The sequence below is a fragment of the Ctenopharyngodon idella genome, chromosome 14 (genome assembly GCF_019924925.1).
Source record: "Ctenopharyngodon idella isolate HZGC_01 chromosome 14, HZGC01, whole genome shotgun sequence".
Lineage (NCBI taxonomy): Eukaryota > Metazoa > Chordata > Actinopteri > Cypriniformes > Xenocyprididae > Ctenopharyngodon > Ctenopharyngodon idella.
In genome coordinates this window covers 32,141,135-32,154,793 of record NC_067233.1, presented here as the reverse complement: position 1 = coordinate 32,154,793, position 13,659 = coordinate 32,141,135, and the positions used below count along the sequence as shown (strand labels likewise).

The 13,659-nt window shown below is 39.7% G+C and overlaps 1 protein-coding gene across 2 annotated transcripts in view; it reads left to right on the top strand.

Moving 5' to 3' along the window:
• il1rapl2 (interleukin 1 receptor accessory protein-like 2) overlaps positions 1-13,659 on the top strand; it is a 685,297-nt gene that overhangs the window by 76,885 nt on the left and 594,753 nt on the right. For both annotated transcript variants that reach the window (XM_051860353.1, XM_051860352.1), the window contains exon 2: positions 953-1,051. In XM_051860353.1, the coding sequence (XP_051716313.1) occupies positions 970-1,051 (82 nt within the window). In that variant the 5' untranslated portion in view covers positions 953-969. The remainder of the gene's footprint in view (positions 1-952; positions 1,052-13,659) is intronic.

The window sequence follows — 13,659 nt, the reverse complement described above, 5'->3', positions numbered from 1 at the left end:
TCCAATCTGCCACAAACTTTACATGTTTGATAGGAGTCCTGGCCTGAAGACATCTACATGCCAATATTCAATTAGTCATAGTGCCACCTCCTGGCAACAGGAAATGGCATGCTTCACACTGTATTTCACTCCCAGAAACATATTAAAATATGCCACGAAGTACCAAATATGCTAGAAACACCTTAAATCATGCATCACTTGGCTAAGTGCTAATGTATTCGATTAACGCCATGAAACAGGAAGTTGTTGTAACTCAGGCATACAATGTCCAATCTGCCCTAAACTTCACATTTTTGATAATAGTCCTGATCTGAAGACATCCACATATCGATATTCAGTTATAGTCAAAGCACCACCTGCTGGCTGCAGGAAGTGTGACACATCAAAATGACTTTGCTATTTTTTTCCCACTGTTCACTGTTTTCCTAAGGCCAACGTGTGGCGGTGGCCCCGGGTGCAAGGTCCATTTTGACGCTGCTTGCAGCTTTAATTAATGCTAAAGTTATCAATGTTTTTCATTTTCATAACTAAAAATTAAAAATTTAATTTTTCCATTTAAAAATTCATAATTAAAAATGTACTGTTACTATGACATTTTAAAGTAAAACAGAGGTAAAATATCGAAGCCTGAGTTTTTGAGGCCTTTTTAATGATGTTTAGTTTGTCAAGTTAATTACATTTTTTTTTTACATTAAAATGAACAGTAACTACAGACTTGATTATTTGGAATACTTAGAAAAAAATCTAATTTAATATGTTCAAAATTCCAAATACTTTGAACTGAAAACATTTGGCAGTCCAAAACATCCAGTACTAACTTCAAAAGAAGTTTCATTCACTTTGTCCATTTTCTTGGATGGGAGGTGCTCTTTTTGGACGCTGGTGATGCTAGATATGTTAAAGTTTTAAAAGGAAGTCAGGGTTTATTCTTATGTTTTCTGGTTTCTTGTAGCTACACATGACTGAAAGATGAAGCTTGCTGGATTTATGCTCCTTCTCATCAATTCAGTGGCCTCCATCAATCTCAAATACATCTCCAAGAGGAACTCAGGTACGCCAGTTATTTTATTCCACTTATAGCGTCATTTCAGACCAATAGTATACGCTGAAAAGTTTGATTTAAGCTTTTAGTGTTGTATTTTTTAGAGCAAGCTTGACAAATATGATAACCCGTGGTTGAGGACCAAATTAACTGAGTGCGGACTGGAGGGTCAGTCCTAGAGCTCTTCCTGGGATCTGTTGGATACGTCCAACAGATTATTTAGGCACAGAAAGAGGCACATTAAAAATTACATAGAAAATTATACTAAAGATATGGGACAAACATTCTGAAACTCTCTGACTGTTCCATCTAGATAGGGGTATTCTCTGCTTTTATTGTTATTTTTATTTCTTAAGCATTCCATTTTTATTCTTACGTATTAGTTTCCTTTTCATGTAAAGCACTTTCAATTACCATTGTGTATGAAATGTGCTATATAAATAAACTTGCCTTGCCTTGTTTGTGGTGGTCAAGCCACACTTAGTGTTTGGTTCAAACTCATGGAATGATGGGTATTTACAGTAAATGCAGTGTTGTCACCATTGGTGAAAAAAGGCACCTTGCTTCTGATGTCTAATGAAATGTTTACAAAAAAAGCAATGGATTGTTTTTTGATGAAATCTCTGTTAAATTTCATCTCTCTACGGGCTCTCTACATGATCGCATAACTCCTTTTTCCCCGTGCTGCATTGTGTGTGTGTATTTGTGTGTGGGTGTGGTGTGCGTTGAGCAATTATGTTATCAGCACCAAACGGGCATTTATGTGGGTGGTAAAAACACAGAGGCAATCTCAGCTGTCAGTTTCTCACCCAGCCAGAGATTTCAGAGTTTGGCATGTATGTTTTACTGTGCCAGCAAATAAGCATAAATGTTTCCTGTATTTTTGAATATGCATGATTAACGTGTGAGACATTGGTTTATAGCAATTTTTGTGTAATGCTGCTGTGTTTAAAAAAAAAAAAGATCAGCAAACACCACCTGTCACAAAATCATTAAGACAGATTGTAATTTTGTTGCTCATGTTTCCTTTTTGGTGGTTTATTGGAAGGAATAATCCACATACTGCATGTCTCAGCACATGGAATTCTGGAAAAAGAAAAAGGTAATCCTTCTCTGAAGATTTTCTTTGTAGACAATTTGCATGTCTTGAATTTGCATCTCTCACATCAATTTAATGGATCTATTATGTAGTTGTTTCTTTTACTTGCATCTGGTGCTTGGAGAGTGTTAGTTCTGAACCTTGAATTTTGTGTACTGTTGTCTTGTTTTTCTGTATTTCTAGCTTTCTAGCAACAGATTAGGTTTAATCAAGACTTCCTTCAGTTTTGTCATGCCGTGTTTTTGATTGAAACAAGAAATAAATTAGTATTGATTTTAGAGAATTTATGTTATATTGAAGGGTTCATGTCAGAAGCTAACACTTCTGCAATGCATTAATAGATTTGGTGGAAAGTGGTTGTTCTTGAAAATGTTATTGCAAACTCTCACAATGGCTCAGGTTTCACAAAGCACAGTGTTTGTGTGTAAATCTTAACATTTCATACATAATATGCTACATGCTACATGTAAATATACAGTGGCTGAGAGAGCTCAATGCGCTGCAACTGAAGAAAACACATGCAAATAGAAAAAAACACCAGCAAATTAAGAAAACATCTTCATGTCTTCATATGTTTGACAACATATGTGCTGCAAATACTTACAAAAAACAAACAAACAAACAAACAAAAAACGTTATCTAAAAATGTTTTACTTGATGGTTATACCACCTGTCATTTTTTAGAATCATTACATTTTCATTTTCATTACATTTCTCTTGAAGATGCTATGAAAATTTTTCTCAAAACCATATGAAACCAACATCAATAGAAAGAGAGTACATTTTTTGAACTTGGCACATGTGTTTTGTATTTGATTTCTAAAATAATAATAATAATAATAATAATAATATTTTCTTATTTTTATTTATGGATACTAGTCATTCAGTGTTTAGATGATGGATATTTACCATAAGAAAACTGTTTTTAGTGGGCATAACAATGTCACATACAGTATTCATGACGATGTATATGCAGTTTGTTAAAGTCTGTTGTAACATTTAGCTTAGAATTCATAGTCTTGTTTTTTGCTTATAATACAAATTATTAAATAAATGTAACAAATGGACATAAAATATATAGATTTTTAGCTGTACTTATTAATTATCTCATTGTAGATTAGGTCCTAAAAAGAAAAGCAGTCTATTTCTGTCAGGCCTGGATTGGCCATCGGGAGCACCTGGTGACTAATTTGGCCTGCTGTCCACTCATTTATTCTTTTTTTTTTTTTTTTTTTTGTTACTTTATATTATTGCCTGCCTATTGCAACCAAGTGATTTTTAAATTCAGCATTCGACGTTAAAACAATAATAAATTGTTAGTCTGTTAGTCTTGACTTGCAACGCTATAATTTGCCTTACATCCAGCGAACAGCTTCCACAGTGATGTAGACAGGTGGAACTGTGAGGGTTTTATTCAAAAGAAAAGCCTTCCATAAAGACATAGCAGAATGCAATGACCTGGGTGGCATTTCTTGATGAATCTTAGCTCTAAAGAGGGTTTTTTTATTTGCAGGGTTACAATCGTTAAATATTACCTTAATCAGTCAAAATGTCCTTGTCATCTTAAATGCTGGAAAGTAAGCCTTTCTTAATGTTTTGTCTTAAGTCACAGATTAGAAAATTAATTGTCTTCTATCTACACCTTATGAGGGCCTTAGGAGTATAATATATGTATTGTAATCTAATTATAAGCAAAATAAATTGTCCCTTGAGTGTCTCAAGATTGAGGAAATGCATCTTTTGTACTGTAGACACTTCTATACACAGAGTAATTTGATGAGCATAATAAATGAAAAAGGAATAAGCAAATTAAATTAACTTATATTTTACTAGCTAATACTAATCTAATTGTCTGCTGTCTGTAAAGACATGACTTGTGTCAGTGTTTGTATTTGTAGCCAAGTATCAATGCAAAGTATCAAGCTACATTTCATGCTCATCAATCACTGTAACACAATGACCAAAGTTAAACCTATTTCAACTTTGACCACATTTGCAAAAGTCAAAACTACCTCTGTGCATGTTTGTATCCTATTCCAGAGGTGTTCAAACAATGACTGGATCCTCCTGAGCACATTTTGAAGCTTCTCTGTGGGTATTCCAGAAAGCAAGGTTAACTTACCGTCACACACATATACTCTGAACTCCGGGTTGTTTAACCCAAACCTTGCTTAATCGAGGTATGCAGGTTCCAAAACCATGGTCTGGAGTAAGTTCAGCCAACCTTGAGTATGAAACTCAGAGTAAACTGTGACTACACACACACACTACACACTAACCACCAATTGCTCCTCAAGCGCCACAGCAACAATGGCTGCCCACTGCTCCGAGTGTGTGTGTGTGTTCACTACTCAGTCAATACTCCTAATGTGTGTGCACTAACTGAATGGGTTAAATGCAGAGGACGAATTCTGAGTATGGATTACCATACTTTGCCTTCATGTGTCACTTTCACTTTCACTAAAAAAGAGAGATGGATTGACCTAAAAAAAAGTCTGTGCTTTCAAAGATAATATGGCTGTATAAGTTTATTTTTTTATGTTTACCCATTTTACTTTCACATTTGTTCTGTGATGTATCACATATTATATTGTGATGCATTTATTATTGAAATACATTATATAGAAAATATATTTTCCAGCGGCGTAGCCATCATGTCAGAAGTGAGGGGGAAAGAAATGTCAGGTGTAATAACAGTTTTTATCTGACCTCTGTCTAATTGACAGATATTTTTTTTTAAATCTCATCTCTTGCTTTTAATTTGCTAAGAAATCAGATACACAATAACCACTAATATCTATAGTATTTTTTCCCTATATTTTCTTTATGACAATTTTATGATTGCTTTATGTACTACAATGGTAGTGATGCACCAATACCATTTTTTAAGGACCGAGTACGAGTACCGATACTATTTTTTCTGGAACTCACCGATACCGATGCCTATACATTTATTAATTTCTCTCTCTCTCTCTCTGTCTCTCTCTCTCTCTCTCTCTCTTTTTTTTTTTTTTGGTGATGTTGCAGTTTTCCAAGCACAACACAGTGAGACTAATGAATGTAGGACAGCTTCTTTATTATTAATCTAATGAAAAAAGTAATAATTTTTATGTGCTTGTCACAAACTTAAAGAACAAAAATTTCAGTGTCCAATATATATAATTGTTGTTATATAAAAAGAAATTTACAAACAAATTACAAACAATACAAGAAATACTATAGAGATACAAATTAAATAAACTTGTCTTTCAGATACAGTAGGTTTATTTATCATGTATACATTTATTTAACATCTTTTGTTGTTTAATAACATTAATGACAAATATAGGCTACGGTCCCTTTAAGACCGAATCCATGGATACTAACACATATACTGTTTTCACCCAAATGTTTACGTCAACTTAAGCCATAACTGACTGTATTTACGTGAGATACTCCACACGGTGGTCATTTTGACAACTATGTGTGCATTTGACCATTCAGGCGCGAGGAGAACTGATCACGCGCTGTCTAAGAGAACTGGGATCGCGCACAAGAAAGAGAGAGCGCGCACGCGAGAGAGAGTGCTTCTGGTCCGTGTCATTCAGCGCGATTCCGCCTATCCCGCCTTTACTAATTGATAATGAATTGTGATTGAAAGCATGTAGTTCCCTTTCGAAAGGGAACTTGCTCTGCGTTTGAAACGCTATGGGGAACGTCACACGTGAGCCAATGTCTGAAAGCCAAGTATGAAAAAACTCCAATGCTATTGGCCGGCTACAGCCTATGACGTCATATGGCGTGACCCGTAAGTATATAAGGAGTGCCTGGAGAAACAGTCAGTATCTTTTCATCTTTCGGAACTGTTCTGTCTGTTCGTGATTGTATCGACTCCGGTAAGGGATTCTATAATATGCCTTACAAACGTTCAAGAGAGTGTGTTCATCCGTGTCCCAGGTTTTGAACCTTGATATACACATTTCTGGGCATTTTCTGTCTGGGAGAGGAGCGCGCATTGACAGTGCTTGAGGGCGCTGTCTGTGTCTTTCTGTTTTTTACTGTGAGCGTCTCCCTGTTGGGACGCTCCGTTCTCGTTTGGCACTCTTCTCGAGGGAAGAGGTGTCCGCATCTGTGCCTGGTGATTCTGGCCCCGTTTGTGCTGCGGCATAACGGTGGCTGCAATCGTGGGGTTAGCAGGTGAGCTCGTTGGGAAGCTTGAGAGAGTTGTATTCTCTCTCGGCTTCCCCGGGGCTGACGAGGATGAGTTGTTGGATGACAATGACATCTGTGTTTGACGTCATCGCGTCTGGCAGCGCGCGCTCCTCTGGCTGCTGTGTATGCGGGGCTGCTGGTGTTTTTTGGGACGCGCTTCTGGCAGGCTGCGGCTGCTGTGAGAGCGCGTTAAGAAAGGGACCGCACGTGGACGGCTCGATGAGCGGTTTCTTTCTTTCCATGAACGCTGCAGCTCCCATAAGCTTTTCATTCCTTCCTGATCTCTGTGTTTGAGATCGGGAGGGCATGGAAAAACCCCTAGCCGTTCAGATTTGTATCTGAGCCCAGACAGACAGGAGGGGGAAGAAGCGAGAGTGAGATAGGTGATCGATTGTAAACACCGCTGCGTTTGTAATCAATCCCCCAGCTGCAAAAGTGTGATTTACATCTACCCTCTCCTCTTCTTCTTCCACCTCTTATATATATATATATATATATATATATATATATATATATATATGTTTATTTATGCTCAGGTACTTCTTATGGTCAGACTGATGGCTGGGCCCATAGTGATTATTTCTGTCGGCCCGCTTTTTCGGTTTGATAGTGAGAGGATCTTTTAGGCTTAAAAGAACCCTAGATTCTATCCTTTCATGTAGAGAAAAAGGAGTATGAGGAATCTTCGGTCTTTGAGCCGCAGGAAGGTAAGCTGGGTCTATATTTTATTTTTAAAATAAGACCTTGTTTTCCTGTATAGTTTTTCTGAGCATGTAGTTAGTCAGGAGGCTGGTCCATCTCAAGCTGAGGCTCTGAGACAGGGCCAGAGGTCCAGTATGGCCGCTCGGGCGCCTCCTCCTTTTCGGAGCAAGGCGCAGAGACGGCTGGACTAAAGGAGGAAGAAGCAGGTTTTAAAGGAGGTGATCGATCACATACGCCAGTAGCGTCGGTAATCGATTCCCTCTCGTTGCGAGGGCGACTTTACATCTGCCCTCACCCCTTCTTCCTCCGCCTCCTGGGTTTTAGTACGTAATCGGAAAAAATAAGGGGTTTTTGGGCAAACTGAAGTTTGATAGGTTGGCTAGAATGATATATTGTGCAGGCCACAAAATGGCCGCCTCTTAGCCACCTGTTGTTTAGAGTAGCTTCTCATCTGCTGTTTGCTAGAGTAGTTTGAGTTAGCACTCGTCACTTCAGTTAGTATCTATGGTTAGGTCCGCCTTAATCGGGTGCCTGACATTGTTTGCTTGTGAGCTTCGCTTTCTTTCTCTTATCTATGAGATTTGGAGGTGAAGCCCAGGCTCCACTAGGCTTGTGGCCCTGTAAGAAGGCCCGTAGCTTAGCGGCCAGTCTAGAGCTAGGTTAGGTGTGTTATATGTTAACCCTATGTATACTATCCCTTGTCAGGTTGTATAGTTCCTAGTTCTGGCCTCCTCCCGAGGGAGTTCTTAGGCCGTATGCCCATTTTCCCATTGTTTATGTAGGTGCAATTGGTGAGATTAACAGCTAAGGTTGTAGACTGTTTTTAGACTCCCTGGTGCTGGTTTTCTCAGGTGGTAGGCCCTTATCTTTGCGTAGATAAGTTATGCAGTGTATGCTAGGCCCCACTTTCTAGAACTTTTCATGCTATGAAAAATGTTTTTTCCTCTGAGCCACTTGATTTTCCATTCAAGTTTGAGTTGACGGCGCTAGCTTTTTAGCCTCCGTCCTCTAGGGCTCAGTACAGATTTGCGAATCTGTTTGAAGAGAACATTTATCCTATTAGGATAGCATGTATTTCAAAGCATTTTGTTTTACTTTGAGTTCTAGCCTTTGCCCTACATTTGTATGTGAGCTTACTTATGCTGCCACAGGTTAGCACCTGTTCTCATAATAGCAGGCCTTTTGATTTTAGCCTCTATTTAGAGAGAGTGGTGACTATTTTAATATTCCCCAGTTAGGGTTTATTTGTGTCACTGAGTGAATCACCTGTTGGATTGCATACTCAGGGTAGTGTTAGAACCACCTTTGCAGTCTGGTTTCTATTAGCTCCCTTTGGTGATCTTGATAACAGCTATATTGCATATAACTTGGAATGTAGGCTCTTATGTCTTAGCCTCTTTCTAGCTAGCAGCTTGTGTTTTTCAAGTGCTGTTGTTAGGCGATCATAGTTTGCTCACATAGATTTTGCACTGCCACAGGCTTTTGCTACGTGTCTGTTTAGGGTAGTAGGCCTTAGTAGGCCTCCCTTAGACCATGCAGGCATTTATTGGTTCCCTTTAGGCACTGGTTTAAGGTACATTGCCTGTTGGAATGTGTAGCCATAGCTCAGGTTGTAGTTAGCTTCCACAGCTGTGGCTGGGTTAGAGCTGGTTCCCTGTAAGCTTGGTTCCCTTATATTCACGAGCTGGCGCCACGTGTCACTGAAATGGTAGGCCCTAATAGGCCTCCTTTTTAGTTCACATGTTGGCACAGTTTGTGTTTATATATCTCAAATGGGCTGAACGCCACTTGTTGCTGAATTTGAAGGCCCCATAAGGCCTCCTTTTTAGCTGACTTGCTGGCAGGATGCTTGGGAATCCAATGCCACCATCGGCCACGCACCACCTCTGTTGAGTAGGCCTTAAGCAGGCCTCTCATGGAGAATGGTAGCGTAATATGCATTTCCTTTTTAGTAACCAAATCGCTGGATGCATGGCCTAATGGTTGGTATGGGTATGGTTGCCACTAGCTGATGCCACGTGCTTACTAGGGTAGGCCCTCTGGGCCTCCCGTGTAGCATGCTGGAGTTCAGTTATGTACTCCTCTCACTTTGAGAGTACAAAGGTGCTTTTACCGAGTACTTTTCTGAGTGGCTGACCTCTCAGGGGTGAGTTTCTGTGGCAAAACCTTACTGAGGTTTGGTTTTAACTACATCAGCCTCCTTGAGTCTGGGCTTCTACTCTAGTTGAGCTAAATAGCTACCTAGTATCTAGGGTGGTTCTATTTTTGCTCCTAGAACCCCAACGGCCACTAGACTAACGCCGTATATCTAAAGGTTTTAGGCCCTCTGGGCCGCCTTTTTTGAACATACTAGCGCATGTTGCAGTGTAATTCTCTTACTGGAGAGCTATCAATATCCTACTGAATACACTTCTGGTTGGCCAGGGCCCCAGGTGATAATTTAACCTCCTCTGGTTCGGTTATTTATCCTTCCTAGTGCTTTAAACACTGCCACGAGCTGATGCCACGTGTCTGCTGAGGTCATAGGCCCGTCAAAGGCCTTCCTTAGTGCGTGCTGGCGTACATTGTACTCCTCTTGCTTTAAAGAGTAAAAAGGTTCTTTTACCGAGTACACTGCTTGTTGGATTGTGTTAGGTGAATTATACATGTGGGCACTTTACAGTTTCACTACTGTTACTAAGTCATATGTCCATGCTACCAGCAAGACAGGTGTTCAAGGTGGCCCTCTCAGGCCACCATTTGAATGTTCTTCTAATATGACGAAATGCTCTTCGTATGTGAGTCATGCTCCATATAAAGCTACTATCATGCTGTAGGCCCCTTTCTGGCCTCCATGCCCTCAGTATGGTCTACCTGTTAGGTTGAGCTTTGTACTTCCCTGCTAGGGTTGTCTGTGTAATAATGCTTAGCTCCCTAAGCTGATCATGGGTTGTAGGCCTCCATGAGGCCTCCTCCTGAGGATCAGCCCTAGGCTGGTTTGTGCTCCCCTGTATCAGGGTTTCTAGCGCACAGCCTCCTCAGTGCAAATAATCATAGCGCTGAGTAGATCCTAGGATGAGCGGATTATACTCCCCTCAATACGAGGGTTTATAGCACTCAGCTAAGTTCTGCTCTCCAGGATGCCCGTCTCTACGTGGCCACTAGACTAACGCCATATGTTTTACAGGTATTAGGCCCTCTGGGCCACCTTTTGAACATACTGGTGTGTGTAATAGTGTACTCCTCTCACTGAGAGAGTTACAAGTGTTTTATTGAGTACATTTCTGATTGGCCAGGGCCCCAGGTGATAATTTTACCTCCTTATGGTTCGGTTATTTGTCCTTCCTGGTGCTTGAAACACTGCCACGAGCTGACGCCACGTGTCTGCTGAGGTCTAAGGCCCGTCTTTGGGGCCTTCCTTAGTGCGTGATGGCGTATGTTGTACTCCTCTTGCTTTAAAGAGTAAAAAGGTTCTTTTACCGAGTGCACTGCTTGTTAGATTGTGTTAGGTGGACTGTTATGTGGGCACTTCACAGTCTCTTTTTGCTGTATACTGAAGTCATGTTTCTTGCTTCCAGCAAGATAGGTGTTCAAGGTGGCCTTCGCAGGCCACCATTGAATGTCCTACTGTTGTGACAAAGTACTCTAGCTTATGTGAGTCTTACTCCACATAGAACTACTTTCATGATGTAGGCCCTTTCTGGCCTCCATGGTTATGTGCCCACAAGTATGGTCTACCTGTTAGGTCGAGCTTGGTACTTCCCTGTTAGGGTTGTCTGTGTAATACTGCTTAGCTCCCTAAGCTGATCATTAGGTGAAGGCTTCCATGAGGCCTCCCATTGAGGATCAGCACCAGGCTGGTTTGTGCTCCCCTGTCTCAGGGTTCTCCTTTCGGTTCCCTGGCCACATTCCCTTTAAGGGACCACTTTTCCTCAGAAAATTTGGTCCCAGAAGCCTTGAGCAGCCTTGGTAGGCTTTCTATGGAAGGCCTGTTGGCCGTAGGAAATGCTGTCACTGACAGCCTTGTATGACCCAAGGGTGAGTTGCTGGCGTTTCCCTCGAAACTGCTTGACATTTGTCTCAGCCATATTTTTTGGCATGCACTATCCTTAAGCATGGCGGTAAGATACTGACTGTTTCTCCAGGCGCTCCTTATATACTTCCGGGTCGCGCCATATGACGTCATAGGCTGTCGCCGGCCAATAGGATTGGAGTTTTTTGATACTTGGCTTTCAGACATTGGCTCACGTGTGACGTTCCCCATAGCATTTCAAATGCAGAGTCTCATTCCCTGTTTCTCAGGGAACCATGGTTACATACGTAACCTGAGACGTTCGCAATGTGTGGGTTGTCATCATTAATTTGAAGTAGTTCCACTCCCTTAAGGCTGACATTGTTTCTGCTGCTGCCGCCGGTGTCTCTGTGCACGGAAAATTCTGTCAGTTACGTCACGCGAGATATCAGTCTTTGGTATCGGGGGTATTTTTACGAGTACATGAGCTTGGTATCGGGCCCGATACCGATACTGGTATCGGTGCACCCCTAATATTATATATATATATAAAATCACAGAATAAGGCAGTAATACAGTAATAATACAGTACCTGACAAAAGTTTGGAAACATTACAATTGTTTAATGTTTTTGAAAGAAGTATCTTATGCTCACCAAGACTGCATTTATTAAATCAAAAATGCAGTAAAAACAGCAATTTTGTGAAATATTACAATTTAAAATTCCTGTTTCCTATGTCAATATATTGTAAAGTGTAATTTATTTATGTGATGCAAAGCTGAATTTTCAGCATCATTACTCCAGCCTTCAATGTCACATGATCCTTCAAAAATCATTCTAATATGCTGATTTGCTGCTCAAGAAACATTTTAAAATTTATGTTAAAAACAGTTGTGCTGCTTAATAATTTAATAATGTGCTGCTTAATAATAATTTGTGGAAACTGTGATAACATTCAAACATTTGTGGTAAGATTAAAAAAAGAGATAAATTAATAATTTTATTCATCAATCTTGCATTAAATTTATCAAAAGTGAAAGTGAAGACATTTATAATGTTACAAAATATTTCTATTTAATAAATTAGTTTAATAAATTTAATAAAAAAATGTAATAAATGCAAATAAATCATGTTCATTGAATTTTCTATTCATCAAAGAATCATGAAAAATAAAATGTGTGGTTTCCACAACAATATAAAGCAGCACAACTGTTTTCAACACTGATAATAATCAGAAATATTTCTTGAGCAGCAAATAAGCATATTAGAATGATTTCTGAAGGATCATGTGACTAAATATTAGAGTATTGATGCTGAAAATTCACGGGCCTGGCCCTCTATCTCTCCCCCGTGTCTACCTCCGCTCCACCACCCTCCTCAATTTTTTGTTTATTTTGGTGCTGTGTCTGGGCATCAGGAGCCGCCCATAGAAAGGGCACATCTCGTCACGTCTGTTTAGGTTTTGTTATATTGTTTTTTTTTTTCATTTTGAAATTCAAACATGTCATGTGATTCCCTGTTCCCCTCTTGTGATCTTGTCGTGTGGTTCCTTGTTTCATATGTGATGTTCTAATTGGTTCCTTTGTCGATGTTTCTTGTTTTCAATGGTTCCTTTGTTTCATGTGTCATGTTCTTATTGGTTGTCATAGTAATGTGTTCCCCTGATTCATGTATTTAAGCCCTCACATGTTTGCCTTGTCTGGTTGTCGTATATTGAAGAACGTTATGCTGTTATCACACTCCATGTGCCAGGCCTTTGTCCATTCTCGAATCTTTCCACACATTTCAAGTCAAGTCACCTTTATTTATCTAGGGTTTTTTTTTTTTTACAATGCAGATTGTGTCAAAGCACCTTATAGAGTTTAGCTATACAGCAGCTCTAGAGGAAAATGGTGTCATTGTCCAGCTTAAGTAAGTTCAGTATTGATTCATTCCGTTGTAAATATCATTAGTTATTAATTTAGTTCATTTATCTATACAGCAGCACTGGAGAAAACAGTGATGTCATCGTCCAGCTCAGTTCAGTTTGCATACAATGGTGTCAATGCAGGCAGATCAAAAATATTGTTGAATATCAAGTGTCCCCATTTAAGCAAGCCAGAGACAACAGTGGCAAGGAACTTAAACTCTATCAGGTGACAAAAATGGAGAAAAAAAATCTTGGGAGAAACCAGGCTCAGTTGGGGGGCCAGTTCTCCTCTGGCCAACAATGAACAGTGCATGATTAGGCAGCATTACAGGTCATAAGTCAAGTCACCTTTATTTATATAGCGCTTTTTACAATACAGATTGTGTCAAAGCAGCTTTACAGAGATAACTGAAAAATAATTTTGGCTGCACAGCAGCTCTAGTAGAAAATGGTGTCATTGCCCAGCTTAAGTAAGTTCAGTATTGATTCATTCTGTTGTAAAAATCATTAGTTATTAATTTAGTTCATTTATCTATACAGCAGCTCTGGAGAAAAGTGATGTCATCGTCCAGCTCAGTTCAATTTGCATAGAATGATGTTAATGCAGGCAGATCAAAAACATTGTTAAATATATCAAGTGTCCCCAACTAAGCAAGCCAGAGGCAACAGCGGCAAGGAACCCAAACTCCATCAGGTGACAAAAAAGGAGAAAAAAAAAAAAAAA